General features: G+C 39.5%; 6 protein-coding genes across 6 annotated transcripts; all 6 read right to left on the bottom strand.

Moving 5' to 3' along the window:
- Positions 1 to 885: 885 nt before the first annotated feature.
- Positions 886 to 2,325, bottom strand: TM35_000231940 (heterogeneous nuclear ribonucleoprotein H/F; the record flags this gene model as incomplete). The annotated part of the gene is made up of 1 exon (XM_029027434.1): positions 886 to 2,325. The coding sequence occupies one exon, from the start codon at positions 2,323 to 2,325 to the stop codon at positions 886 to 888; it is 1,440 nt and encodes a 479-aa protein (XP_028881289.1).
- A 1,276-nt stretch (positions 2,326 to 3,601) lies between these two features.
- TM35_000231930 (beta-ketoacyl synthase family protein) lies at positions 3,602 to 5,122 on the bottom strand (the record flags this gene model as incomplete). The annotated part of the gene is made up of 1 exon (XM_029027433.1): positions 3,602 to 5,122. The coding sequence occupies one exon, from the start codon at positions 5,120 to 5,122 to the stop codon at positions 3,602 to 3,604; it is 1,521 nt and encodes a 506-aa protein (XP_028881288.1).
- An 876-nt stretch (positions 5,123 to 5,998) lies between these two features.
- Positions 5,999 to 6,481, bottom strand: TM35_000231920 (uncharacterized protein; the record flags this gene model as incomplete). Its single annotated transcript, XM_029027432.1, has 1 exon — positions 5,999 to 6,481. The coding sequence occupies one exon, from the start codon at positions 6,479 to 6,481 to the stop codon at positions 5,999 to 6,001; it is 483 nt and encodes a 160-aa protein (XP_028881287.1).
- Positions 6,482 to 7,244: 763 nt separating this feature from the next.
- TM35_000231910 (minichromosome maintenance (MCM) complex subunit) lies at positions 7,245 to 9,797 on the bottom strand (the record flags this gene model as incomplete). Its single annotated transcript, XM_029027431.1, has 1 exon — positions 7,245 to 9,797. One exon carries the CDS (start codon positions 9,795 to 9,797, stop codon positions 7,245 to 7,247), a length of 2,553 nt encoding a protein of 850 aa, XP_028881286.1.
- A 433-nt stretch (positions 9,798 to 10,230) lies between these two features.
- Positions 10,231 to 10,896, bottom strand: TM35_000231900 (DnaJ chaperone protein; the record flags this gene model as incomplete). The annotated part of the gene is made up of 1 exon (XM_029027430.1): positions 10,231 to 10,896. One exon carries the CDS (start codon positions 10,894 to 10,896, stop codon positions 10,231 to 10,233), a length of 666 nt encoding a protein of 221 aa, XP_028881285.1.
- A 748-nt stretch (positions 10,897 to 11,644) lies between these two features.
- On the bottom strand, positions 11,645 to 12,592 carry TM35_000231890 (uncharacterized protein; the record flags this gene model as incomplete). Its single annotated transcript, XM_029027429.1, has 1 exon — positions 11,645 to 12,592. One exon carries the CDS (start codon positions 12,590 to 12,592, stop codon positions 11,645 to 11,647), a length of 948 nt encoding a protein of 315 aa, XP_028881284.1.
- Positions 12,593 to 12,658: the final 66 nt, after the last annotated feature.

Raw genomic sequence — 12,658 nt, 5'->3', positions numbered from 1 at the left:
TTTTTTTTTTTTTTTTTTTCTTGTTATCTGATGTTGATACTACCACCATTCTTTTTCTTCTTTTTTTCTCCTCCCTTTGATCTTCGTTCTTTTCACATAACCATAAACTCCTTTAAAGTTTATTTTAACGTTTTTTTTTCCTGCGAGTGTTTTTTTTTTCCTTTTTTTGTTTTTTTTCCTTTTTATTTTATATATAGATATATATATATATTGCTTTTTTCTTTCTCTTTTTTCCCCAACCATTTACAGACGCCCACAATTCCACAACCAAACACACCCTTTCACCCTGCGCATATTTATGTGTGTGTTTGTCCGAATGTATTTGTATTGCTGTAGATCTCCCCATTTTTATCCCCTTTTCTCTCCGTGTTTTTTTTTTCGTTTTTTTTTTCTTTTTTTTTTTTTTTTTTTTGAGGGGGTGAGGGTCTCTCTCTCTTTCTTTCTTTCTTTCGGTTTAGTTTTTCCTCTTTGTCTTCTTTTTTTTCCCCTCTATATTCAATATATGTATATATATACATGTATGTATGCAGGTATTTCCGCTGTGCTTTTTTTTTTTTCGTTTTCATCAAATAATAATAAAAAAAAAATAATCATAATCATAATAATAATAAGACACAGAGACATACACACACATGTAGATATATACATACATACATGAAACGACAGACAAAGTTTTTTGAAGAAACCTATTTGCTATTAACAGATAAGGGAGTACACAATGATAATCTTGCTTTCATCATTACTCTTTTTCACATCTCCTTTCCTCTACTGCTACGGCTTGCATCCCTACTCTTTTAGGTTCCTTTTTTTTCTTTTTCTTTTTTTTTTGCCGGCCCACTGACGTACGGTACAGATACCAATCATCATCAATCAGCAACAATATATTTAGTAAAACATCTGTGGAATCATTCCAAGTCCCTGTACTGGATAAGGCATCATTCCCATCATCCCTGTAAGCGGACTGCCGAGTCGTTGCATTGCTGCAGCACTACTTTGAAATACCTCAATATAGCGATTGCCCATCGCCCCTCCATTCTTGTCCAAAGCTGCCGCAACATCACCCTCATCCTCCAATTCCACAAAAGCTTCCCCGGTAGGACGATTCTGTTCATTGTAGACCATATGCACCCCTTGCGGTGGGATCTTCACACCAGTGAAAAACTCCGCTATGGACTCTTCTGTCGCCGTATATGGCACACCGCGAATGCGAACTACATGCGTACTTGGTTGCCGTGGAGCCATAAGAGACGATTGCCCTGGAAACATGGAGAAGAGCGGCTGGGCACCTGCGCCTGCTGGGTACGGTGCTGGTGGCCCTCCTGCCATCCGATCATGCGGGTTAAACTGCTGCTGTTGATGGTGCATGTGCTGCTGCTCTGGGGTGAAGAGGTGTGGGAAGTAGCCCATGTAGGTGGCGAGGAGGGGATCGATGTAACCCATCGGCCCCATCGCCCCGCCCGGACCGCCGCCGGGCCCCATCGCCCCCATCGCCGCCGCCCCGCCGGAGCCCCCGCGGCCGCCGCCCCCCCGCCGCTCCCGCCGGCTCCGGAGGCTCGCGGCCCGCATGATCGCATCGCGGTCGTACACCGTCGACGAGAGCACCTCAATGTAGCGCGAGCCCATCGTCTTGTTGTGCAGCTGCTTCGCCTGCTCCACGTCCTCCTCGCTGGCGAGCTCCACGAAGGCATCGCCGGTGTTGCGGCCCTCCAGATCGCGGCAGATGTCCACACGCACCACGCCCTTCACGGACTTGATGAACTCCGTCACATCCTCCTCCGTGGAGGTGAAGGGGAGACCGCGAAGGCGGAGAACATGGACCTTGCAGCTCTGCTCCTGCTGCTCAAGTGTTTGTTGACGATCCTCTTCACTAGACGCCGCAAGTTCCACATAGCGAGTGGGGTCAATGTGTTGACGGTGTAGTTTTTGAATGGCCAGAGGAACATCCTCGGCACGTTTGAGGCGAATAAATCCTGTACCGCGGTGGAGACCCTCTGTGAAGTACAAGATGGGTTCCTTTTCCGCAAGTTCAAAGTCCGCAAAGAAAGTGCGGATGTGTTCTTCCTTTATAGAGTATGGCAGACCGTGCAGGCGCAGCACACGCGACGACTCGGTGGATTGAGTTTTTTCTTCATTCGCCTCATTATGTGTCTGATTTTGGGTATCATTTTCTACACCATTATGAGAACCACCTTGTTGTTGTTGTTGTTCATCTTGTTCTTGTTGTTGTTGTTCTGGCTGGGGTTCTCCTTCTTGTTGTTGCTGTTGATTCTCCTGTTGTTCCTCCTTTATCTTCTCCATTGTGGGCAGTTCGGCTGGTGCTTCCATCTGATGTCCTCCTCAAAAAATTACAATATTCTTGACACGGAATGTGAAGAAAATGAAAATGGTTATTACCAGCTCAAGTATATACAAATATATATATATATATATATAGATAGATAGATAGATAATATATATATATACTTATATATATGTGTTGTAAATGACACTATATATTTTTGTTACACAAAACCGACCCAAATCCAAAGAATGAGGAAAAGAAAAAAAAAAAAAGAAGATTGTGTGGTAAAATCAAGTAAATAATGAAAAAAAGAAAATCTGAGAAAACTAGAAATAATGTAGTCCTCTATCTTTTCTTTTTTTGCTTTTTTTTTCCTTTTTTTTTTTTCTTCTTCTTCTTCTCTCTCTCAATCCGTGTTTCTTTGTATTGTTACGAGTTCCTTCAAAATAAACAATAATTACAAGAACCTATTTCCCTTTGAATAGAAAACAAAACAACAAAGAAGAATAAAAAGAAAAAAAGAAAATGTCCTTTTTTTATTTTCTTCAACCTACTTTGCTGATGCGGATTTCGTTTCTATTTTGTTTCTTCCTCCCTCCTTTCCCTAAATAACTCTCTCTTTTTAATCTCTTCCAATGACAATACACCCTTCAATAGCTTTTCTTTATTTTGTTTTTCTTACCGCTGCCTTGTGAATCACCGAATCAAACCCTAGATTAAACCCAGTAAGCCACAAAAAAGAATTTAAAAAAACACTACAAAAAGAACCTTAAAAAAATTATATACAATGCGTAGCGTATACGTATTATAAGAAATTAAAGACATAGAGAAGAGGAAAAGAAAAGAAAAAAAAAAAAAAAAAACGTTAATTGCAAGCAGTGGTAAATAATACACTTATACAGCATATGAAGAAGAGAATAACAAACATGTATTTCCCCATTAAGTTTCCTTCTCATGTCAACGAGATACTCACTCTTTTTCTTCCTCTTCTAAAATTCCAAAAAAATGCAGCAACAACACGAGATAACAAATACCAGAAAAAAAAAAAAATAATAACAATAGTCATAATGATAAACAAGAAGAGTAAAAAATGACTCCATGCATGTGTGAAGAAAATAAATAATTTTTTTTAAAAAAAAAAAAACAAAGGGTCCATATACCCCCACAAACAGATGCAGAAACGTACATTTTTCAATTTTCATTTATCAAATTTCTTTATGGTAATTGTCTTCTCTGGGATTTTTCATTATTCCACCATACTTCATCCCCTTGTTCTCTATATCCTCTTCTTATTTATTTTTTCTTTCTTTTGTTTGACCTTTAATCCCCTTTTTCCTTTGCCGTCTCTCCTTGTGTAAAGAGCAGTGCCGTATTCACACCACCAAATCCAAAACTTGTTGAGATAACCGCCTCTCCACGAAATTCATGTGGAGTCTGACCTTTTGGTAGAATTATACACTCCATATCTGTGGCAGATGGGGTTTCTAAATTCACATTGGGTGGTGCAAGTTGATGGTAAAGAGCTTTAATAGCCACAATCGCCTCTACACTACCTGCTGCCCCTAAAAGATGACCAATCGCACCTTTTACACTACTCACACATAATGGTCTACTCCGTTCTCTTTTACTGTTACTCCCACTATTATCATGACTATCATTATGACCAGTATTATTATTATTATTATTATTATTATTATTATTATTGTGATTCAACACAGCATCAAGTGCTCGCAGTTCTATATCATCACCAATTGTCCCTGTGGCGTGTGCATTCACATACACCACGGCCTCTGCTGGCACACCACCACTGTCGAGTAGTGCCGATCGCACACACAACTGCGCGCCTCTTCCCTGCGGGTGTGGGGCGGCAATATCATGTGCATCACTTGCGAGTCCAACCCCGCGTAACTCCGCAAAGGCGGTTGCCCCTCGTCTCTGTGCGTGTTCGTGTTCCTCCAGCACAACTACACCGCATCCCTCGCCCATCACAAACCCGCCGCGTGCGGAATCAAATGGACGTGAGGCGGCATGTGGACGGTCGTTGTATTTTGTGCAGAGTGCCCGCATGCGCCCAAAGCCCGCCATCGCCACTGGCGTCACGCAGGCCTCTGCAGCTCCGCAGATCACAACATCCGCCCGCCCGCTGCGAATCCACGAGGCCGCCTCCGCCAAACACTGCGCGCCAGTCGCACACGCCGCCACGCCGCTGCCAACAGGGCCGGTGAGACCGTAGCGGATGGCCGTTAAACCAGCAGGTGTGTTCCCAAGGATCTTTGGCACAAAGAAGGGATTCACACGGCTGTAGTTTACACGTAAGGGATCAGCGTATAGATTGTACGCAACATCACTGACATCCGCAAGGGAAGGGATTCCCACACCAATGTTCACACCAATGCGGTCCATCGCACACGGTGCGTGAAAACGTTTCCCATCGGCTTCTAGAATTCCTGCATGTATGAGTGCTTCTTCCACAGCATGATGTGTAAACAAGGTGGCGCGGGACTCACGTGAGGTTGGTGCAAACATATTCTGAGATGATTCCCCTCCTTCTGCATTTATTGTTGTTTTTGTTGTTGGCATAACCGCAGCCGCTACTTGACATGGCATGGCAGTTAACAATTGTTGACGACACTTTACTTTCGCTTCTTCTGAGAGTCGACGATCCGTTTCCAAACATGCGGGAAAAAAGAAAGGGGCTTCCGCCAAAGAGCGAGTAGCGGAAATGCCTTTACAGAGTCCAGCCCAAGTGGAGGCGACGGAGTGACCGAGTGGAGTGACTGCCCCAAGGCCAGTAACAACAACTCGACGACGCGGCTGCGGAGGAAATGCTCCAAACGGCATTTTTTTCAATCTTTCCAGAGATTCACCTGATTTTTTTCTTTTTTTTTTTTTTTCTTTTCTCTTTACTGTTATTTTGGTTTTTTGATACCACTATTCAACAGCTTGTCCACGTCAGAGAATCCACCAAAGATCAGAAAAGGATTAAAGATAAATAAAAGTAAAAGGAAAAACAATAAAAAAAAATAATAATAAATACGATAGTGTAGTAAAATCAGTAAATTAAAAAAAAAAAAGTATCACGCAACACCAGGATGCAAGTCCCGTTTAAGAAGAACTACTGTACGAACAACACCAATATGTGAAGTGTGTCGAGTTAAGTAAAGGGATGCTTCTCGTTTTTCATTAGGAACAAAAAATATTGCCAAAGAGGTAAGGTAGCAAAAAGCAAATAATACTAGCGTTAGTATTTGTCCATTCTCTAACTTTACCACAGAGTGTAATAATGAGATTTTGGGCTTTAATCTACTCTAGTGATACACAGGGTGGTACCATGGAGATGGGTGATAAAAGATGTAGTACTACATGCGTATTTATATATATATATATTTTTCATCACAGTTCTATTGTAAAGGTTTACACCAATCATCCTTTCTGTTCACCGTTACTTTACATGTTCTTTTTGTCTTTCTTTCTTTGTTTTTATAAACAGCTATAGTAATAGTAATGAGAAATATACATTATTTCCCACATGCGAAAAAAAAAAATAAGGGAAATAAGAAAAAATATTAATAATAATAAATAATAAAGGAATAAATAAACAAAAGAAAGAGAGCCAATATCTTTATCTCTTTTTTTTTTTTTTTTTGATTAATTACACCACAAAAAACTTCCACCAGTTCTTTTTCTTTTTTTTTTCTTCTCCCATCTCATCTCATCTCATCTCCTTCTTGAGTAGACTGCCTGTGTGGTGGCCTGTTGTGTATAGGACCCCTTCGTCACTGACCGTGAGGGTTTGTAATTCCGTAAACCCGGCAAGACATGACCAGAAACCAATAACAATTGATCCCAAACACCATCCACACTTTGTGCACCTTTTTCTTTTGAGGAAACTGCACGAGCCCGCAGCATGCGGGATTCCAACATACTCCGCTGCACCGCCAAAACCCCTTCACCCCGTTTAATTGCTGCTGTGATCATCTTTGGACTGCTGAGATGCCGACGGCGGTGAAATTCATTCTGTAGTCGAAATCGCAAATCCGCCTGTTCCTGCGGTGGGTATTGGTGAATGAGGCGGAGAAAGTCGCGGTAGAGGTGGAGGACGTCCTGAGCTCGATAGGGGAAGTTGTGAAAGGACGGCACAGTGGTGCCCAACACCTGCTGGGGCTGTTTACTGTAAAGTACCAGAGCCAGACGAAGCATAAGAAGTAACGCTATTGGGAATAACCACAACTAATACTCTTAGATGTAGAATAAGAAGAGCCTTGTTTTTTTCTCTTTTATGTTTTTTGTTTTCTTTTTTTTTTTCTTTTCTGTGCTGTTTTTTTATTAGGGTGCCATTATCAGTCATAATGGTTTACAAAGGAAATGACGTATATACATACATCAATATATACAGTGAGAGAAAGAAAAGAGAGAGAGAGAAAGTGAAGAATTTAATCATATAATTAACAACAAGAAGAATAAATATGACTATATAATATCTCTCTCTCTCTCTATATATATATATATCCTTCAGTCATTGTTGATACAACCCCCCACTCCCTTGTCACTCCGTGCATCTCTATGTAAAAAAAAAAGAGTGAGAGGTATAACGTGAATAGGAACATCAATTGATAATGGGGTGAAGAAGTAAAATAAATAAATAAAAAATGAAAAAAAAGAAAAATAAAAAAAAGAAAAGTGAAAAGAAAAAAGTGAAAAGTGAAAAGTGGGTGAAAAATCAATTCATACAAGAACCCCTAAAAAGAAAAAGAAAAAACACAAGATACACAGTTTGATACTTTATTGTATCTATCGTTGTAATGTATATATATGTACATGTGCTCATATCCCGTCTACACTTCTATCTATCTACTAATTTTTTTTTCTTTATTCCTTTCACTATTTTTTTTTTCTTTTTCTTTCTTTTCTTTGAATCTTTGTTTACCAAAAAAAAAAAAGCAATGATGCTTCTATATTTCTATTAAATAAACTGAATCCAACCATCTCCGTCAGATTCTTCATACACAAAGCTGTCTCCTTGAAGTTTTAAAACCACTCTTTGCAAATGATCCATAGTTGTGGCTTCTGTAATAGCTGTAGTATTACTACCGCCTTTCAATCTCTTATGTAATTCCGACAAGCGAACAGAGAGATGTTGTTCTCTTTGTATTTCTCGCAGGAGTTCCGTTACCCGCCTTTCAATAAAGAGATTCGTATTGGCATCTGTTAATAAAGTGTCGTTATTATGACCGGCCTCAGCTTCCACTTCAGTTAACGCCGCCCCATCCACTTCAAGACGAGCACGTGTATTATTATTATTATTATTATTATTATTATTATTATTATTATTTACACCGCCTTGTAATGCCTGAACTCCACGTTTATTCCCTGGACGATTTTCTGCCGCCGTTGCATGATTATCCTCATCCCGCTGCATAGCGGCTGTTGAGGCTGCATGTACAGAAGCCCGTAATAACTCCATTGCACTGGTGACATCTTCCTCATCTACTGTAGATGAGAGACGTAGTTTAGCATTTGCAGATGAAAGACGTACTATGGCTTCTAATGTACGTGCCGTAACAAAGAAACCATCTTTAGATCCTTCTTGTTGTTGTTCTGCACGTAATTGCACATAATGTTGACTGACCAATTGTTGAGAGGCTTCTGTAAGTAATGGTTGGCCTTGTTTAGCGAGTTGTACATAGGCACGTAAAAAGTCAACCCCCACAATAGGTTCTCCCGTACTTGTGGAGGACATTCGAAAGTCCATTCCACCACCACTACTAACACTAGAACCACCACCACTAGTATTATTTCCATTATTATTTTTTGCAGACTGTGCCCAAACAGATTCTACACTATCCACAACTGTTTTCGTTACGGTCTGATCAATTCCTACAGGAGTTGCCGTCATATGATTACGAAGAATATGTCTACCAATACGTCGATTATGTTCAGAAGAGTGTTTATCCAAGACAATAAAGATAAGATCAAAACGAGAAAGTAGAGATTCTGGTAATCCAACATTAAAAGCAAGACGATGATGTACACTGTAAAATCCATAAATAGGATTTGCAGCTGCTAATACACTACAACGTGCATTAAGAGAAGCATGAATACCAGCTTTCGCAATTGTTACGGTTTGTTGTTCCATCGCTTCATGCATAGCCACTCGATCTTGTGCGCTCATCTTATCAAACTCATCAATACACAATATACCACGATCTGCTAATACCATCGCTCCTGCAGAGAGTGAACGTTCACCGGTGTAGGAATCTACAGAAACCGCAGCGGTGAGTCCAACACCGGAGGAACCTTTACCAGTTGTATTAAGTGCTAATGGAGATACACCAAGTACAAATCGTAGTAATTGTGATTTCGCCGTAGATGGTTCACCCACAAGAAGAACGTTAATATCTCCACGAACATGTGATTGATGAGCTTGACGTTCTACTCCACCGACCATAAGTAATAATACCGCTTTCTTTTCATACGTCATTCCATAAATTGTAGGAGCCACAGCTTTACTTAATGCGTTCAATACACCTGTAGGACCATCGGTTTGTATACATTTCTGTGCAAATGCGATGAGTTTCTCCTCTACTGCCGGTACACGACGATACATTGTAAAGGCCTGAAGAGGAACCACATGATTTACCAATACAATAGATTGAAAACTTTTACTATCTGATGTTGTATAGGCCATATAAACTCCAACTAACATAACACGATCTCCTGGTTTAACAACATCTACTAAATCATCATCAAATCGAAGTTCAACTGTACGTGGAAGTTGACCTGTTGGAGCTCTTTCAGGGGCTTCTTGCAAAATAGCACACTGGGAATCCATAAAAGTAGATAATCCTAATTCTGTACGTAAAAGATGTCCTTCCATATCAGTTTTGGGCATTACATTTACTGTAGGAAGATGTGTACTATCTATCATTGGAGTAAGTTGATCTCGAAATTCTTTTCGTGTAAATTTATTTGTTTCTGGACAATAATGTACAGATTCTAATACCCGTGGACGATTAGATGATTGTCGTGTAATAATACCTTCTAATGCTACCATCGTATTCAAATGTCTTGCATATAATTCTCGTGGTGATAACACAACTCCCACAGGACCTTCAAATCCAACATGTACTGCACGTGAACGGTAATCCACTTTAAGATATTCTGGTTGTTGTCTTAACACAACATCATGTAAGGCAAGTTCAAGCAGAGGTACAAATTTCCCAGGTTCTCTTATAATTCCTATACCAAGCGAATGTGGAGTGGCGGCTGTTCCTCCATTATTATTATTATTATTATTATTATTCATATTGTTATTATTATTATTATCAAAACCAGCGGAGACGGGAATAAAGTCGAGGAGATCTCCCATATCCAGTAAGAGTCGTGATTTGGCGGCGGACATCATTTCTTGTATACGTTGATGGTATTTTTCCTCATACCGCTCAGACTCGAAAAAGTCAATGAAGTGCCGCCGTATGAGGGTTTGCTCCTCCGTCAAACTGCGATTGCCGAGCATCTACACACTTGCAAAAGAGAAGAAAAAACAAAAAAAAAGAAGAAATGCAGAAATAGATAAAAAAAAAAAAATAATAATAAATGTGAAGAATAGATATAAAGGTATAATAAAATAAAAAAGAAAGAAAGACAATGAAAGAGCCATAGAGAAACAAAATAAAGGGGAGCAAGTAGTAGTAAGAAGAACAAAAAAAAAAAAAAAAAACGCACACCAGCAAAGCATACGACTGGTAAACAAACATCTCGCCCCCCTTTTTTTTTTTCTTTATTCAAGGATATAAATGTATTTCTTCTCCAAGAATATATTCTCAGAAATAAGAAAAATAAAAATAAGAATAAGAATAAAGAAAAAAAAAAGAGCAACAATAATAATAATAATAATAATAATAATAATAAGAATAATAATAATAATAATCTTACACCTCAACAATTGTCTATATTTCAGATCTCTCCCGTTTTGTACCAGCAGTACGAACACCTACTGTATCATTCTGCTCCCCACCATGGGTATTATCATATTGACGTAATTTTCGCATTAGTGCATCCACTTCTTTTTCTTTCATTTGAAGAAGATCCTCATCAATATCCCACTCATATACTAATGCCGATTCCATTCGCTTAAATGGTGTTGTCAAGACATTCGTGAGTTCATGCAGCATTTGTTTTGCTGCCGCCTCCTTTTCCTCTTCTTCTTCTCTAGTGGCGGCGGCTTTAGCGGCTGATTCCGCCTCTTTTTGCCGTAATATCATATCTGCCATTCGGGCCTCTTCTTCCATTTCTTCCTGTTGTTGTCTCTGCCGTGCGGAGCCTATTCCTTCTTGTCTATCTTGTCGATGCGAGGCGTGAAGAAGTTCCTCATCGTAATCTCTTCGCTTTTGTGGATCCGCTAATGTTTCTGCTGCGAGTTTAATACGATCAAACGCCTCTCGTGCGGCGGGTGTGGGATCTTTATCCGGGTGAAATAACAGGGCGAATCGACGATAGGCGCGTTGGACGGCATCCAAGTCAATATTCTTTGCAGTGGGATCAAGAGAAAAGATCTCGTAATACGTTAAATGCAGAACGGTGTGTTTCTGCACATGCGTGGTGTCTGTCGTCATCCTTTTAAGGTAAACTTTTTTTTTTATTTTTCTTTTTATTTTATTTTATTTTCTTTTCTTGGCTATTGTTGTTGTTGTTTTTTTATTTTTTATTTTAATTCTGTTTCTTATTTTTACTTTTTCTGCACCTGTAATATGTAATTCATATTAATAATATTCATAATAATTAAACAAGAAGAAGAGAAAAAAAAGTTCACATGATTAATGATTATTTCCAGAAGTAATAAAGAAAAGATCCAAAACTCCCAATAAATCTCCTTTTTTTTCCTCCATTTTCATCAATTTCCTTTTTTTTTCAACGAGGAATTAACACCAAAAAAAAAGAAATCGAGAAAGAATGAGAGAGAAAAGATGGCTGAAAGAGAGTATTGTATTACACCCCAAACACCCATGTACATCATTCTTCTTTTATTCTTTTGTTTTTCTTTTTTTTTTTTTTCTTTTTCTTTGCATATGTTTTTTCTTCTTTTCTTTTCTTTTCTATCCTGTTCACATATGTCTTCTCCTTTTTCTTCTTCTTCTTCAAGCTCTTTCATCCATAGGATTCTTAAATCTCCATTCTTTCCCCTACCTCAAGAATTCAGGGGGATATATATATCGAATACACGAAAGACTACATAGAGAAACAAAAACACAACCTCTATTTGGACAAGCACAATAAAAAGTATTGTTTAATCATGGAGGAAAATATCAAAAATAATTACACACATTTTTTTTTTTTCCATTTCCATTTCTACTTCTATTTTCTTCACAAAAGTGAAAAGTTATCGTCATCGTCCAAACGTGTTTCCAAAAGGCATCTTTCCAATACATCAATATTAACATCTGCCTTACTAGCCGGTAGCAACTGCACCGGTGGTAATAGCGAGGGTGATCGAAGTGGCGCCAGCACGCGACTTCCACCCCCAACCATTGCCAAATTATCTCCCAACATTCTCTCACATAAAGGTCGATTATTATTATTATTATTATTATTATTATTATTATTATTATTATTATTATTATTCGTATATGGATGATGAGCCTGATCACTACTACCAGGATGAGGTTTTCGTTGAGATGCCGCTGCGGAGGCCAAACGATCGGGCAGACCGCCCTGCCCAAAAAATTGATATCGCACCGATCCCGAACCCGCGGCGGTGTCCCACGGGGTGGTCGCCTCCGCCACCGCCTGATGCGTGGGCGATATGAAGAAGGAGGAACTCGTCTCTCTCTCATTATTATTATTATTATTATTATTAACCGCCGACCCCCGGGCTGTGGACCCAATGGAGAATAATGGTTGAGATGGATGGGATTGTTGTTGTTGTTGTTGCATATTCTTTTTTCGGAGTTTCTTATTATATGGTGCCCCAGCAGATCCAGAAACAAACGGGGTCTTTACAGCCGAACGCACTTTCCCAGCAAAAGAGGAAGAAGAAGAAGAAGATGGTCTCAACATGGGCGGTTGAAAGAAATCATCCTCTGCACATGTAAGCCACATTTGTTGTTGTTGTTGTTGTTGGTGTCGTCTTCTCCTTCGCCGGCGTATTGTGCTGGAGCTCTTCTTACTACTACGTCTACTGCTGCCGGCCTCTGAGGTGCAGGTTTCAATCACAATAGTGGTGGATGCGAAGCCGCCACCCGCGCCGTATTCATCAATGCTCCACTCTACACAGCTTGAGACCTCACGACCCACACGTCCATTCTCATTCATCACGAATATGGAAAGTAATAAATAATAATAATAATAATAATAATAATAATAATAATAATAATAATA

The sequence above is a fragment of the Trypanosoma theileri genome, assembly GCF_002087225.1.
Source record: "Trypanosoma theileri isolate Edinburgh chromosome Unknown TM35_Tth_23_V1, whole genome shotgun sequence".
NCBI lineage: Eukaryota > Euglenozoa > Kinetoplastea > Trypanosomatida > Trypanosomatidae > Trypanosoma > Trypanosoma theileri.
This window is presented reverse-complemented; position numbering and strand designations above follow the sequence as displayed.